Source organism: Cervus elaphus, chromosome 32, assembly GCF_910594005.1.
Source record: "Cervus elaphus chromosome 32, mCerEla1.1, whole genome shotgun sequence".
In the NCBI taxonomy this organism is placed as follows: domain Eukaryota; kingdom Metazoa; phylum Chordata; class Mammalia; order Artiodactyla; family Cervidae; genus Cervus; species Cervus elaphus.
In genome coordinates, this window is record NC_057846.1 from 27,738,159 (window position 1) to 27,751,396 (window position 13,238).

The window sequence follows — 13,238 nt, forward strand, 5'->3', positions numbered from 1 at the left end:
AATAAACTCACTGCACAGAACACACAGATGTTTCTTCTTTCACCTTTGTGTGTGTGTGTGTGTGTGACTCAGTCATGTCTGAATCTTTGCGACCCCACGGACCGTAGCCCACCAGTCTCCTCTGTCCATGGGATTCTCCAGGCAAGAATACTGGAGTGGGTTGCCGTTTCCTTCTCCAGCAAACACCTTTGTTCCTACTCACTACTGGCATAAGATAATCTTCCTCTTTACTGACTCTGCCAATAAACTAATTGTTTCTCTTTCTCTATTGTTGAGGAGAAACAATATTCATATGAAAAATGTTTACTCAATTCCATAAGATGAATACGGAATGAGTCTGCTATGTGCCATGTGCCTAGAGTTAGCAATACTGTTACTACATGCTTAAAAATTTGTTAAGAGGACAGAGTTCATGGTAAGTTCTTAAAGTTAAAACTTTTTTAATTAAAAAAATTCAAAACTTAAACATTGGGCTTATGGATAAACCAAAATTTGGAACAAAAATGGAAAATGTTTATATCTGCTACCTCCAAAAACATAAGGTAAAGGGAACAGCATTAGATTTAGTAATTTTGGAACTTAAGGGTATTGTGTGTGACAGATTCATAAAGAAGCAAAACTGCGGGTGCAAAGTGTGTGAAAGAGTTGCTCTGGCAGCTCAAGGGATTCCAGTGTGAGTGCAAACCAGCCACCGAGATTGTCTCTTACGACATGTGAATGAAATAATGGTAAGAAGTAATATCGCAAACAGTTCCATACAGGCCGAGTCTAAATGTGTTCTGTCACAAAAGGAGAGAGGATATCCCCGTGCTTCTCTGTGTTGGTTACAAGAGGAGAGAACGGGAGACAGAGGCTGGGGTGTTAAGACTGGCCACGTGGATGTCCAGACAATGACGCTTCTGTGGACAAGGGGAACACGCGATGTGACAGGAAAGACCGCTGCTCTTCCTGCAGGAATGTAAGAACCAGCTTTTGTACTGGATGACAGATCGCGTTTTTATAGAAAGGAAAATGATCTTGAACGGAGATTTTTACAACATCTAATTTAGCTTTAACTTCTACTTAGGGGCATGGTGTGATTTGCCATGTCAAAGTCAGAAAACAGAGGAGAAGGTTAGTCAATGAAGACTGAGCTTGGTAGGAATGTTATACTTGAGATAATATTTATTTTTAATAATAACTTACTCTCTTCCTGACAGACAGCTTTTGGTTAGACATTTTAACTGCCTACTACTTTGAAGACTCAATTTGAAAAGTGCATGTACTTTGAATCTGAATGCCTTTATATGGAGAAATAAATACATTCTAGGTAAACATCCCTTACACATTCATTTAAACTCAGTTAAACAGCTCTTGGTTCTGTTTTAGGGAAACTGCTTTCTGAGTCTAATTGGAAAAAGAACATAATATAAAAAAAGGTGGAAAGAAAGTGGCCGCTGAGGTCCAAACAACTTGATATATGACTTTAAGTTCACTCCGGAACTTTTCTGAGCGTCACTTTCCTCTTGTTTACAAATGGGACAAATAATTTTTAATAATATCTGTCATGGTTATAAGGATTACAGATTTTACAGATATATGGATATATCATCTCTAGACATTACAGGCACTCAATAAACTGAATCTGAAATTATTTAATTAGTGCCACCTAACCATTTGCAGCCTTGTCAAAGAATATTATTAGTATAATTAATAAATTTAAAAATTATATTAAAAAGAAAAAAACACTTATTTGATAGGGTAGCCAATAAGTTAAAGACTACAGGATATCTATTTTAGGTAAAAAAGAGGTGTGAAGTTGGTCCCCTGCACCCCAGAGGGTATTCTGGCCACAGCAGATCCGTTGAAGTCATTGCGAACCGGAGGCACGGTTCTCTGATTTTTCAAACACTAAAAGTTGACAGATCCTGAGCTTCAAAATCATATGCAAGACCTGTATAAAAAGCCTGCCTCACTATAAGTCTTAATAAGTGACTGTTATATTTACATAATGACTGTATAAAAGATCTCTTGCATGTTGATATGAAAACATTTCCAGGACATAAGTGAAGTGGGGGGAAGGCAAAGAGACTCTGGCCATAAAATTGGAAATATCAGTGGAAAAAGAACTTGCTAAGAAAGAGAACAAAATGAATGAAATGAAGGAAAGAATGAGGAAAGAAAAGTCACCACAAATGAAAATCTTTACTTCAAACAGAGGTTATTTACCAACATCTTTCTCTTAAGAGGAGCGTTATTTTTATAGGAGTTAGTCAGCCTTAACTTGTTACAGCAGAAAATCTAGGTGAAGAAAAGTAAGAGGTACCCTGGACAGGTATAAAGAATACCGCAAACCTGACATCCCGCTACTGTTTCTGGCAGCTAAGATAACTGTTCACTGTGTATGCTTCCCCCACTTCTGGCGTAGGTTTGTGGGTAGGTCTACCTTGCCTGAAAGTCAAAGTCTTTCAGTCATGTCCGACTCTTTGGGACCCCATGAGCTATACAGTCCATGGAATTCTCCAGGCCAGAATACTGGAATGGGTAGCCTTTCCCTTCTCCAGGGGATCTTCCCAACCCAGGGATCGAACCCAGGTCTCCTGCATTGCAGGTGGATTCTTTATCAGCTGAGCCATAAGGGAAGCCCTACCTTGCCTAGTGCCAACCATGAAGGAAGACAAGGCTTGGAGAAAGATCATGCTTAATGTCCAAATCCAACCTGACTGGCAACCTTGGTGTGGTGTCACAGGGATGTGTACACTGAGATGAAAAGTTATAAGGTAGAAAAGCCAACCTTCATTAGTTAATTAGATCTTTCAAATAATCCTCTAGTCAGTTACCTAATTTCATGACTTAGAAATTTTTAAAAAAATTTTAATGAATTCTAAGTGGAAACCCTTGTTGAAACACATGTGTGTATTTACAGATCTGCTATTCTACTCCTTAGCATTAAGTTCTATTTAAAACAGATTGTTAAATCTTTAGATGAATTCATTCCTTATCAGATACTTCAAGTGAAGTGTTATGTATAATTTATGTGCACATTTTGGTGTAATTTCTGTATTTCAGAAGTATTCTAGAATCTCTCTGTTTATGCATGTGCATGCAAAGAAAACCATTTGTTTTGAGCAAACATTAAGAAAATAAGTTTTACATTGTTAACCTATTGGTGTTAAAATTATTTCATGGAAACTCATGGAATAAAGGCTCTTTTGAGCTAACTAAACAAACACTACAAACTAAACCTGAAGGGACTTCCTAGGTTAGCTAAGGCAAGATTTCATTTATAAAAAGACTTAAATAGATCAATGATTCAACTTATTATGTCATAAAGGACAGAAACTTCTTTAAGTATAGAGCCATACTCACCATGGGCAATGATGATCCATCTTCAAAATACATCTAAAAAGAAACCACACACACAAAATTCAGCATCCCACAAAAGTTTAATCCCAATATGTTATAAAATTAAATACTATTTCAAAAGAGTTGTGGCAGGTAAAATATTGCAAAATTATTTACTTATCTAAAAGCTGAATAATAGCAAAATGCCTCATCTAAAATAAACATTATAGCCAATTCTAGATGATACAAAAACAGAACTTTAAATTCAAAATATACATGCTTTAAGATGTAAATAAAATAACTCATTTTTTAAAAACACAGTATGTTAATATACAACTATTTTATGCTGAAGAAAGTACAAAATGTCAACAGATTTACAGACAGTCTGGATAAAACTCCATTAATGTCCAACTGTAAGACAAGTATATGGTACTGTTCTTGTGGTATATTAAGTATGTAACATCTGACTGTCATGAAGCCAACTGAATTATCTTTATAAAAAGGAAATGAGTCATAGAAATTTTTCTTAACTAGAACTAGCCAAGAATGAGCTGCTAAAATCATGCACTTCATTCAAGTCACAAAGAATCTGGGGGAACAGAGACAACTGATCATGGCCCTTAGCCACACTCGTATCTATGCAAGTGCTGGGCATATCTCCTAAATAAAGGTCTGATAAGCATGAATAAGGAGAAAAGGAAATAATCTGGAAAGCAACGAGAAAAGAAACACATTAAAAAAAACCCACAGGCGTGTAGACATTTTAGAAGTAAAGGGTTTTTCTTACTTATCACAGACGGAACAGTGGTGGCAGCGATCTGGTTTTATAAGTTGGCATCTGTCACAATAGCGGATTGCTAGGAACAAAAAGCTCCACTTAGCCTTAGATTTAACAGTGAATTGAATACACAATTAAATAGCTTTTAATCATTTATCCAAATTTAAATTCCATAAAGCATAATTAATTTAAATTTGATAGAAATGACACATTTGACTGCATAAATACAAAAATGAAATGATTTGACTAAAGCCTCAGTTCTCTGCAGAGATCTCCCAAGAATAGATCTTTGGGGGGAATTTTTCTAAGGCATGCTCAACTATAAATATACTATCTAATACAAAGTAATCACAGACTTACAAAGGGTGCAACCATGTCCATTTTCATCAAAGTAAACAGAATGTCTCCCTTGACTAAACCATTTCATTTCCTGGACCCTGCCAGGATGACTAGGTATAGGATACAACCACATTTTAGAAGTTTTTTGAGAAAGACATTTTAGAAATTTGTGAATAAATTCAACTAGCTGTTTGAATTGGGAAAGAGTTCACATCTTCCCTGCTGGGTGAGATGCAAGATGAGGAGTGAGTATTCCAAGAGGTATTTCCACCAGAGAATTTTAATTCTTGTGACTGAAGTCCTGAGGCTTTCTTCTCTAAAACAGACATCAGAGACAGTTATGGATGATTGGAGATGCTCTTTCAGTACACAGGCATCTGACAGGATGCCCTCAGTCTGCCAAAATTACAGGAGATCAGTTAATTGGGCAGTACAGTAGGGCTGGCAAAACCAAACAAGCAAACTTAAAATCTGGAAAACATACTTGCAGCAAGGAATTATCAAGATTATATTAGCTAATATCATAACCTCTAAAAAAAGGGAAAAACTGTTATAAACTAAGAACAAAATGAGCTTTATTTTTAAGACAACAGGCCTAGAAGGAGTTGTTTTCAATACTGAAATAAGTCCTTAATCATCCCCGTATAAAACTTTCTTTTTCAGGAATTCCAGAGATGAATGGCATGGCCTGCTCATCTCCTGAATGAAGAAGTCTCACAGGGACATTCCAGGTGAAGCTCTAAAGTATCACTGGCTCATGCCAGGTACCAAAATGGGAGCAGTGTTGTCCAGAAGGAATATAATGTGAGCTACACAAGTGCTGTTAAACGGTTTAGGAGCTATGTTAAAAGAAGTAAAAAAAAAGAAAAGGGGGGGGAGATTAATTTTAATGATATATTTTATTTTGGCTAATACATATTTCAAAATATAATTATTATATTAATTATAAATACATATAATATTTTATATTATATACAAATGAAGTGTGTCAACATCAACTAAGTCTTCTGTTGCTTTTAAATAGCCTTTAAAACCTGTTCTGTGTTTTTCACTTATAGTCAAATTTGAAGCCGTCACAATCACAAAAGACTAGTGGTTTCCATAATGGGCAGCATGGGTTTAAAGTCACACAATTTCCATGTGAGTTTTGTTGGGCAATTGTACATTCTCTCTAAGTGGTGATTATTTCTAAAGTACACTGAGGGGGGATGCACCTTGCAAATTAAAGTGGGCAGTAACTCAAAAATATTTTGAAATTTTTCATTTATAATCTTTTTTGTAGAAAATCTTTTTGTTCACAGTCTTTCAGAAACGGAAATTTAGTTTTATAATTAAAACACACTCCATGTGCCAGATCAGATTAAACTAAAATCATCCCACTGGAATTTAAAGTGAGCCATCTGATTATCATTTAAAAAGTCCTAACAACGGAGGGGGAGTTTTAACTGTCTTGCTTGAATCTTCTGAGAATTTATTCATGTATCATTTATATAATTTAAAACTTTTTCGGTAAATGCTGAAAAGGAAACATTACCAACGTCTGTGTACAAAGTGATGAATTAACTATGTCACTTCTAATGGTAATCTTCCTAGTCAAAAAGTCTATAAATATTTTTTTGTAGGAAAGGATCAATAGCAAGGGAGAGCTGGAAAAGCAAATAGTCCTCCTTAATAAAAATAACTAATAATATAATAGAATTTGGAGAGCCCCATAAGAAATCAGGAGATGCGTGGATCAAAAAGGCAGCATAGGACAAAAAGGAGTGAGATGAACAGTCCTAACACTTGCCTCACACACCCAAGACTGTACGTGGTTGAATTTGTTCTCTATGTATAGCAGTCAATGTAACCTAGGCAGTCACTATTTTTCTCTTTCAGGTTTGGAGGAAAGACTGTGGATCTAGAATGAATGGGAAAACCCTCAATTATACTACTATCCATTTTCTTCAATTCTCTAAGACATATAAAGTGTGTGGACATCAACTGAGCCTTTCAGTGCTTCGGTCCATGGCCTTTCTCAGGGTGAGGAAGGAAGTTATCTGAACAACCCAGGGGTTTCGGCCGAGGGTGGCCTAAGAAAAAGGACCCTCATATTCCTGCCTTGCGGGCATTGTGTCCCTCCACTGCATGTCCATTCTGCATTCATGATTACCTTTCAGTTCAGTTCAGTTCAGTTCAGCTCAGTCACTCGGTCGTGTCCGACTCTTTGCGACCCCATGAATTGCAGCACGCCAGGCCTCCTTGTCCATCACCAACTCCTGGAGTTTACCCAAACTCATGTCCATCGAGTCAGTGATGCCATCCAGCCATCTCATCCTCTCGTCCTCTTCTCCTCCTGCCCCCAATCCCTCCCAGCATCAGGTCTTTTCCAATGAGTCAACTCTTCATATGAGGTGGCCAAAGTATTGGAATTTCAGCTTCAGTGTCAGTTCTTCCAGTGAACACCCAGGTCTGATCTCCTTTAGGATGGACTGGTTGGATCTCCTTGCAGTCCAAGGGACTCTCAAGAGTCTTCTCTGATTACTTTTACACCCCACATATTCCAGAGAGAGATTAACCACACCAACATTATCATCTCTTTATTATACTTCCTGTAATTTAATTTAGTCTATGACTCTAATCAGTTAAAATTGATTTCAGCATGCATCCAGAAGTTTTGCACTAAAAATATAAAGACTATATTAGGAAATTCAGATTCTGTTCCAGATTGTCAAAGATACTGAGAATCATAAGTTCATCCCAGGAGATAGGCATACAATACAAGAGAAGATAGTCTTCAGTTCAGTTCAATTCAGTTGCTTAGTCGTGTCTAAGTCTAAGTCGTGCCATCCAACCATCTCATCCTCTGTCATCCCCTTCTCCTCCCATCTTCAATTTTCAATCTTTCCCAGCATCAGGGTCTTTTCCAATGAGTCAGTTCTTCGCATCAGGTGGCCAAAGTATTGGAGTTTCAGCTTCAGCATCAGTCCTTTCAATGAATATTCAGGACTGATCTCCTTTAGGATGGACTGGTTGGATCTCCTTGCAGTCCAAGGGTCTCTCAAGAGTCTTCTCCAACACTACAGTTCAAAAGCATCAATTCTTCGGCGCTCAGCTCTCTTTATAGACCAACTCTCACATCGATACATGACCACTGGAAAAACCATAGCCTTGACTAGATGGACCTTTGTTAGCAAAGTTATGTCTCTGCTTTTTAATATGCTGTCTAGGTTGGTCATAACTTCTCTTCCAAGGAACAAGCATCACATAATTCACACAAGGAGATGACATAAATCCAAAGTGCAGTTGTTATTAATGAACACTAATACTTTGTTCTGATATGACTTAGTCTTAATTCGGTGCATCAAGGGGTCTAGTAGAAAAAGCACTGCACTAGGATGCGGAAACTAGATTTTTGCACCTGATACTATCACTGCCATTAAATAGTTTTGGAAACTTGTGCAATAATTTACTTTTAGGGGGTTTAAATTTCCTCCTTATTAGTTTAGGCCCATCTTGGGTACACATACATACACATATACAGAAACACATTTCTATCTTTGTGGGGTAATATCAGTGGCATAATATTAAATCAGGGAATCACCACTTGCTCACTGACAAGCAGTAAAAACAAACAGGAAAACATCATGCGTGAGACTTAAAGTTATACTGAATTATGCTTCTAAAGTGAGTCAGAATTGAATATATACAATATAAAAATATTAATGAGATATTTTACAGTCCTTTTTTCATCCTAGGTCTTTGAAACTCGTTGTGTATTTTATACTTAGAGCATGTCTCAGTTTGGACGAGCCATGTTTTAAGGCTCAAAAGCCACATGGGGCTAGCGGCCACTGAAATGGGCGCAGACAGCCAAAGCCACAAAGTTTCTGGGTGAGCCTTGGTGGGCAAGCACCAGTCGTCCAAGTCTGTCAGCTTTTTTTAAATAACATATATTTTTTAAAAGTCTTTACTGAATTTGTCACAAAGCTTCTGTTTTATGTTTTGGTTTTTTGACTGTTGAGGAACGTGGGATTTTAAGTCCCTGACAAGGGATTGAACCCATAACCCCTGCAATGGAAGGGGTGGTCTTAATCACTGGACCACCAGAGAAGTCCCCCTGCGTGTCAGTTTTTAAGACAATTATTTGATTAGATAGCTGCTTAAATGACCTAAAAAATCTGACCCAAGTAAATGAGATTTATTGTGTTGCGTTTGTAAAAAAACAATGAATTACTATAAATTTTAAAGATAGAAACTGTACCAATAGCTGAATTAAGTTTTGTATAATTTATATAATAACTTTTAAATTTATGTAAAATTATCAACAATATGTGCATTACACCTAATGCTCTTTTGACTTAAGAATAGGCAGGTGTGTAATTAAAACTTTAAAAATGAACACAACTACAAATCAAGATTTCAGCAGTTCTAACATCTTCACTGAGTCACAACTAGGAAGGCAGAATAGAAGTCAAGTCAGCTCTGACTTGGTTGAGATCTCTGTGTCATAGCGTTATTCAGGTGTCCATTCTGTTTTATGGGATTCTACAGAAGGCAGTTAATATCAATCTGAGCCATAGCACAGTGGGTTTCAACGCGCGTTTGAGAGTTTCAAGTACAGATATGCTTTCTAACTGTCACCCCAACCCATCCTGCTAAAGCACTCATTGTCCTCTACCTCCAGACATGGTCCTCGTGTAGATGGGGAGGTCTTTGGCTGCTCGCCGAAGGACTTCCTGATGGGCTTCTCCTCGAGGCTCTCTCTCCAGCAATTCTTTCTCTGCATAAGAGAGATGGAACTGTGGAAGAAACTTAAATATTAATCAGTGCTCGCAAAGGAATAACATATTGATCTACTATACCCGCAAAAAAGGTATTTATAAAATATTTACAGGACACAGCACATATATTCAAAGAGGCAATGGGGTATGAAATCTGGGCGAGTCTATCCACCCCGTAGTTTATAAATCTAGAGAAGGGGAAAAATGATAACGCTTGCTCCCTCAGATCTTTATGAACCTCAAGAGGAAAAGAGAATGTAAAAGTGTTTTTATAAACTGTAGAGTTCTATCCAAGTGTTAGTTATATTAACAGATGAAATGGCAAAATAAACCAATTAGCTCAATGGATGCAGTTTATAATCGGTTATAATTAGAACCAAAAATAGAAAAAATACATCAAGCAAGTATTCTCATGGAGAGGGAGTTTTAACTTACGGATAATCATTACATGAATTCTTTAGCACTCAAAAGAAGTAGGCTTTAATTTTACTTCCTATACTGCAAATTTTGTCCCACCAATTTAGAAAAATACTTCTTTGAGAAAAATGAAAATCTGTCTGGGTTCCAACTTGATAATCACAAAAAAAAATTTTTTTAAAGTCTGTTCAAACTCTATAAATATGCTCTAGGAGACAAGGATATTCACAGAATCACTGTTTGAAACATAAAAAACTAAACCCAAATGTCCATCAAGGATAATGGATAAATAACTTGGAGTATAGTCCATCCAAATAACTTGAATCCTATATGGCACTTAACATTTAATGAACGACAGCTGTGTACAACCAAGACTGTCAACAAACTGACGAACAGATGCATCAAATAAACTATTATAAATGTTATTTTTAGGGATATGACTCTATGACAAAAGTTATGCACAGGACTGTGTACCTTATTTGGAAATAGTTTTGAGTGATAGAAAATGGATAACAGGAAATGAAGCTATAATACTGTAATAGTCATGAAAGAATAGCATCAATCTAAGAGAAAGTCTCTACTAACTTTCAATTCCTCTGCCTAGAACACTATTCCGCACACTCTCTGGACGGCTCTTTCTCAGGTTGCAGGTTTCAGCTTAAATGGCATCTCCTCAAGGGACTTTCATGATTCCCTTACTAGAGTAGGGACCCTGGTAACTCGTCCCTTCCCCTTGCCATATTCCCCATCAGGTCCGCGTGTGCTTTCTTTGTGTTGCCCACCATAATGTGAAATTATTTTGTTGGTTCATTTGCCCTTTGTCTCCCTCTTTCACAAGCATGTAACCCCACAAGGGGATTAAGTCTCGGCACAGAGTAAGTCCTCTGTGAGAACTGTGGAACGGACAAAGGAACAAGCACCAGCAGGCCTAAGTCAGAGCGCTGAATGTCAAGGCGAAAGGTTTTTTATACTCTGGTCTCTAGCTTTCCATTGTCAGAACCCTGATTCCCACAGTTCAGGTAGATTTGTCTCCATTGTTCAAGTCTAAAATTAATTTAAAACCTAGCATTGAAAATTAGTAAAAGACTTAATAATAGTCAAAAGGAATAAAACCACTAACATTTTATTACATTTTCTACAGAGTTCTGGATCCTTTTAACCTTAGAGGTAAGTTCTAGTGAGTGATAGAACTGGATGGCTCCTCGGTACGTTTAATACTTTTATAAATAAACCTAACACACTGCATCCATCAGGTCCGAAAGACCAAATACTGTTTGGTAGAACTATTACTTATCTAAGATGGATGTCAAAATACCTAACGTTATCTTGGAATGCACCGAATATGCACTCCCCCTCCCTAGAACACTTTTATGTACAAATGCATGTCACAGATTTGAGGAAATGTGACAGTTGTAGAGATCTGATGGAATGAAAGATCTCCTGGGGTGTTACCTTTTGATAACACACCCAACCTCCAACCCTCCAGACTGTGGCAGTCCTTTGGCCAGTTAATGCAAGTTGTTTTGCTTTTAAGTAGTTTTATCAATTTTAGAATACTTGGAATTTACCAAAAAATTGAGAAAATGGTATAAGGTTCCCATATATCCTCCTCTCATCAAACTGCTGATATTCCTAATATCAGGTATTAGTATGGTACATTTAGGACAATTAATGAATCAATATGGATACACTGTTATTAACAACAGTTCATAGTTTATTCAGATTGCCTTAGTTCTTATTGAATACCTTATTTTTCTGTTCCAGGGTCCTGTTGAGGATACCACAGTACATTTGTTGGTCACGTTTCCTTAAGTTCCTCTTGGCTGTAACAGTTTCTCAGATTTTCCTTGTTTTTGTTGACCTTGATGAGTTTGCATAGTACTGCTGAAGTGTTTTATAAAGTGCTTCTCTACTGGAATCTTTCTGATGTTTTTCACATGATTAGATTGGGGTTACGGGTTTTGTGGAGGAAGACCACAGAAGCAAAGTGCCATTCGTATCACATCATATCAAGAGAACATACAATCAACGTGACTTAGAACTGTTGATGGTGACTTTAATCACCTGGTTGAGGAGGTGTTTTTCAGGTTTCTCCACTGTGAAGTGAATCATTATTTCCCTATCTCATCCTGTACTCTTTGGAAGGAAGTTACTATAGGCAGCCCACATTTTACAAAGCAGGGATTTATTCCTCCCCTCCTTGAGGGCTATGGTCCATAAGGTTGCAAAGTGTCAGACACCACTGAAGCAACGTGGCATGCGTGCATGCATCATTGAAGGCAGGTGGTGGTAATTTAGTTGCTAAGTCGTGTCTGACTCTTGCGACTCCATGGACTGTAGCCCACCAGGCTCCCCTGTCCATGGGATTCTCCAGGCAAGAATACTGGAGTGGGTTGCCATTTCCTTCTCCAGGGGATCTTCCTGACCCAGGGATCAAACCCAGGTCTCCTGCATTGCAGGAAGATTCCCTACAGACTGAGCCACGTGGGAAGCCGTTGAGGGCAGAGTATCTACACAAATTATTTGGAATTCTTCTGTAAAAGAAATTTCTTTTTTCCACTTATTTATTCATTCAATCATTTCTGTATACTGAGAAATGCAAGGATATTTATTTTATACTTTGAGTTGTGTGGGTGTGTGTTTAGTTGTTTCAGTCATGTCTGACTCTTTGTGACCCTTTGGACTGTAGCCCGCAAGGCTCCTCTGTCCATGTGGTTTTCCAGGCAAGAATACTGGAGTGGGTTGCCTGTGCCATTTTCCAGGGGATCTTCCCAACCCAGGGATCAAACCGGTGTCTCCAACATTTCCTGCATAGCAGGCAGATTCTTCACCGCTGAGCCACCCGGTTGTGACTGAACACTATTTTATTTATTTTCCTGTTCAAAATGCTCCAGCTTTGGTCACTGGGACATTTTCAACTGGATCCTATGGCCCTCTGACATATCACCATCGATATATTTTATTTTACAGAGTACTTCTTTATTTTTTGGCATGATAAGATGCTTCTGGCTCATCTTCAAAATCTCCTGCCCTAGTTCTAGAATCAGCCATCTCTCTAAGGAGTTCTTCTTCCTTTTACTGGAGAATGATATCAGAAATCAACATTTGGAATCAAATACAGTTTTCCGATAAAAGGAGAGTACGATTTCAAAAGGATGTACAAACTAAGAAAAAGGCAAAATCTAATAACACACAGAAAACTCAGAGAATTGTATTTCCTTTTTTGCTAGTCGTTTTTGACTTAAGAAAAAAAGAAACATATCACCTCATCAGTACCTAAAATGTCCAAATTAAAACATAAAACATTTTTCCTATTAAATTGGAAACTTAAGAACAGGACACAGTGTGTCAAGGCTCTGATGAAACTGGTAGCTTTGGAAATTGCTACAGTCCTTTTGGGAAACAATTTGGCAAGTGACTTAAATTTCCTTTGTCTAGTAATTCTACCTCTGATAACTTATATTAAGGAAAATAACCCAAACTATGAATAAAGCTCTATGAACAAACATGTTAACAACACTATAATATGAAATGTTGGGATCAGCCTAAAACTCCAAAGTTTCAGTGAGAATATCATGTTGTTATTAAAAATGTTAATTGTACTTAAAAATAAACCA

At 37.4% G+C, this 13,238-nt stretch overlaps 1 protein-coding gene across 1 annotated transcript in view; it reads right to left on the bottom strand.

The window, feature by feature from the left end:
• Nucleotides 1-13,238, bottom strand: part of ZDHHC2 (zinc finger DHHC-type palmitoyltransferase 2) — a 66,009-nt gene that overhangs the window by 17,032 nt on the left and 35,739 nt on the right. The window contains exons 4-6 of the mRNA XM_043893747.1: nt 9,102-9,222; nt 4,112-4,181; nt 3,349-3,381 (exon numbers count right to left, since the gene is read on the bottom strand). Of these exons, the coding sequence (XP_043749682.1) occupies nt 3,349-3,381; nt 4,112-4,181; nt 9,102-9,222 (224 nt within the window). The remainder of the gene's footprint in view (nt 1-3,348; nt 3,382-4,111; nt 4,182-9,101; nt 9,223-13,238) is intronic.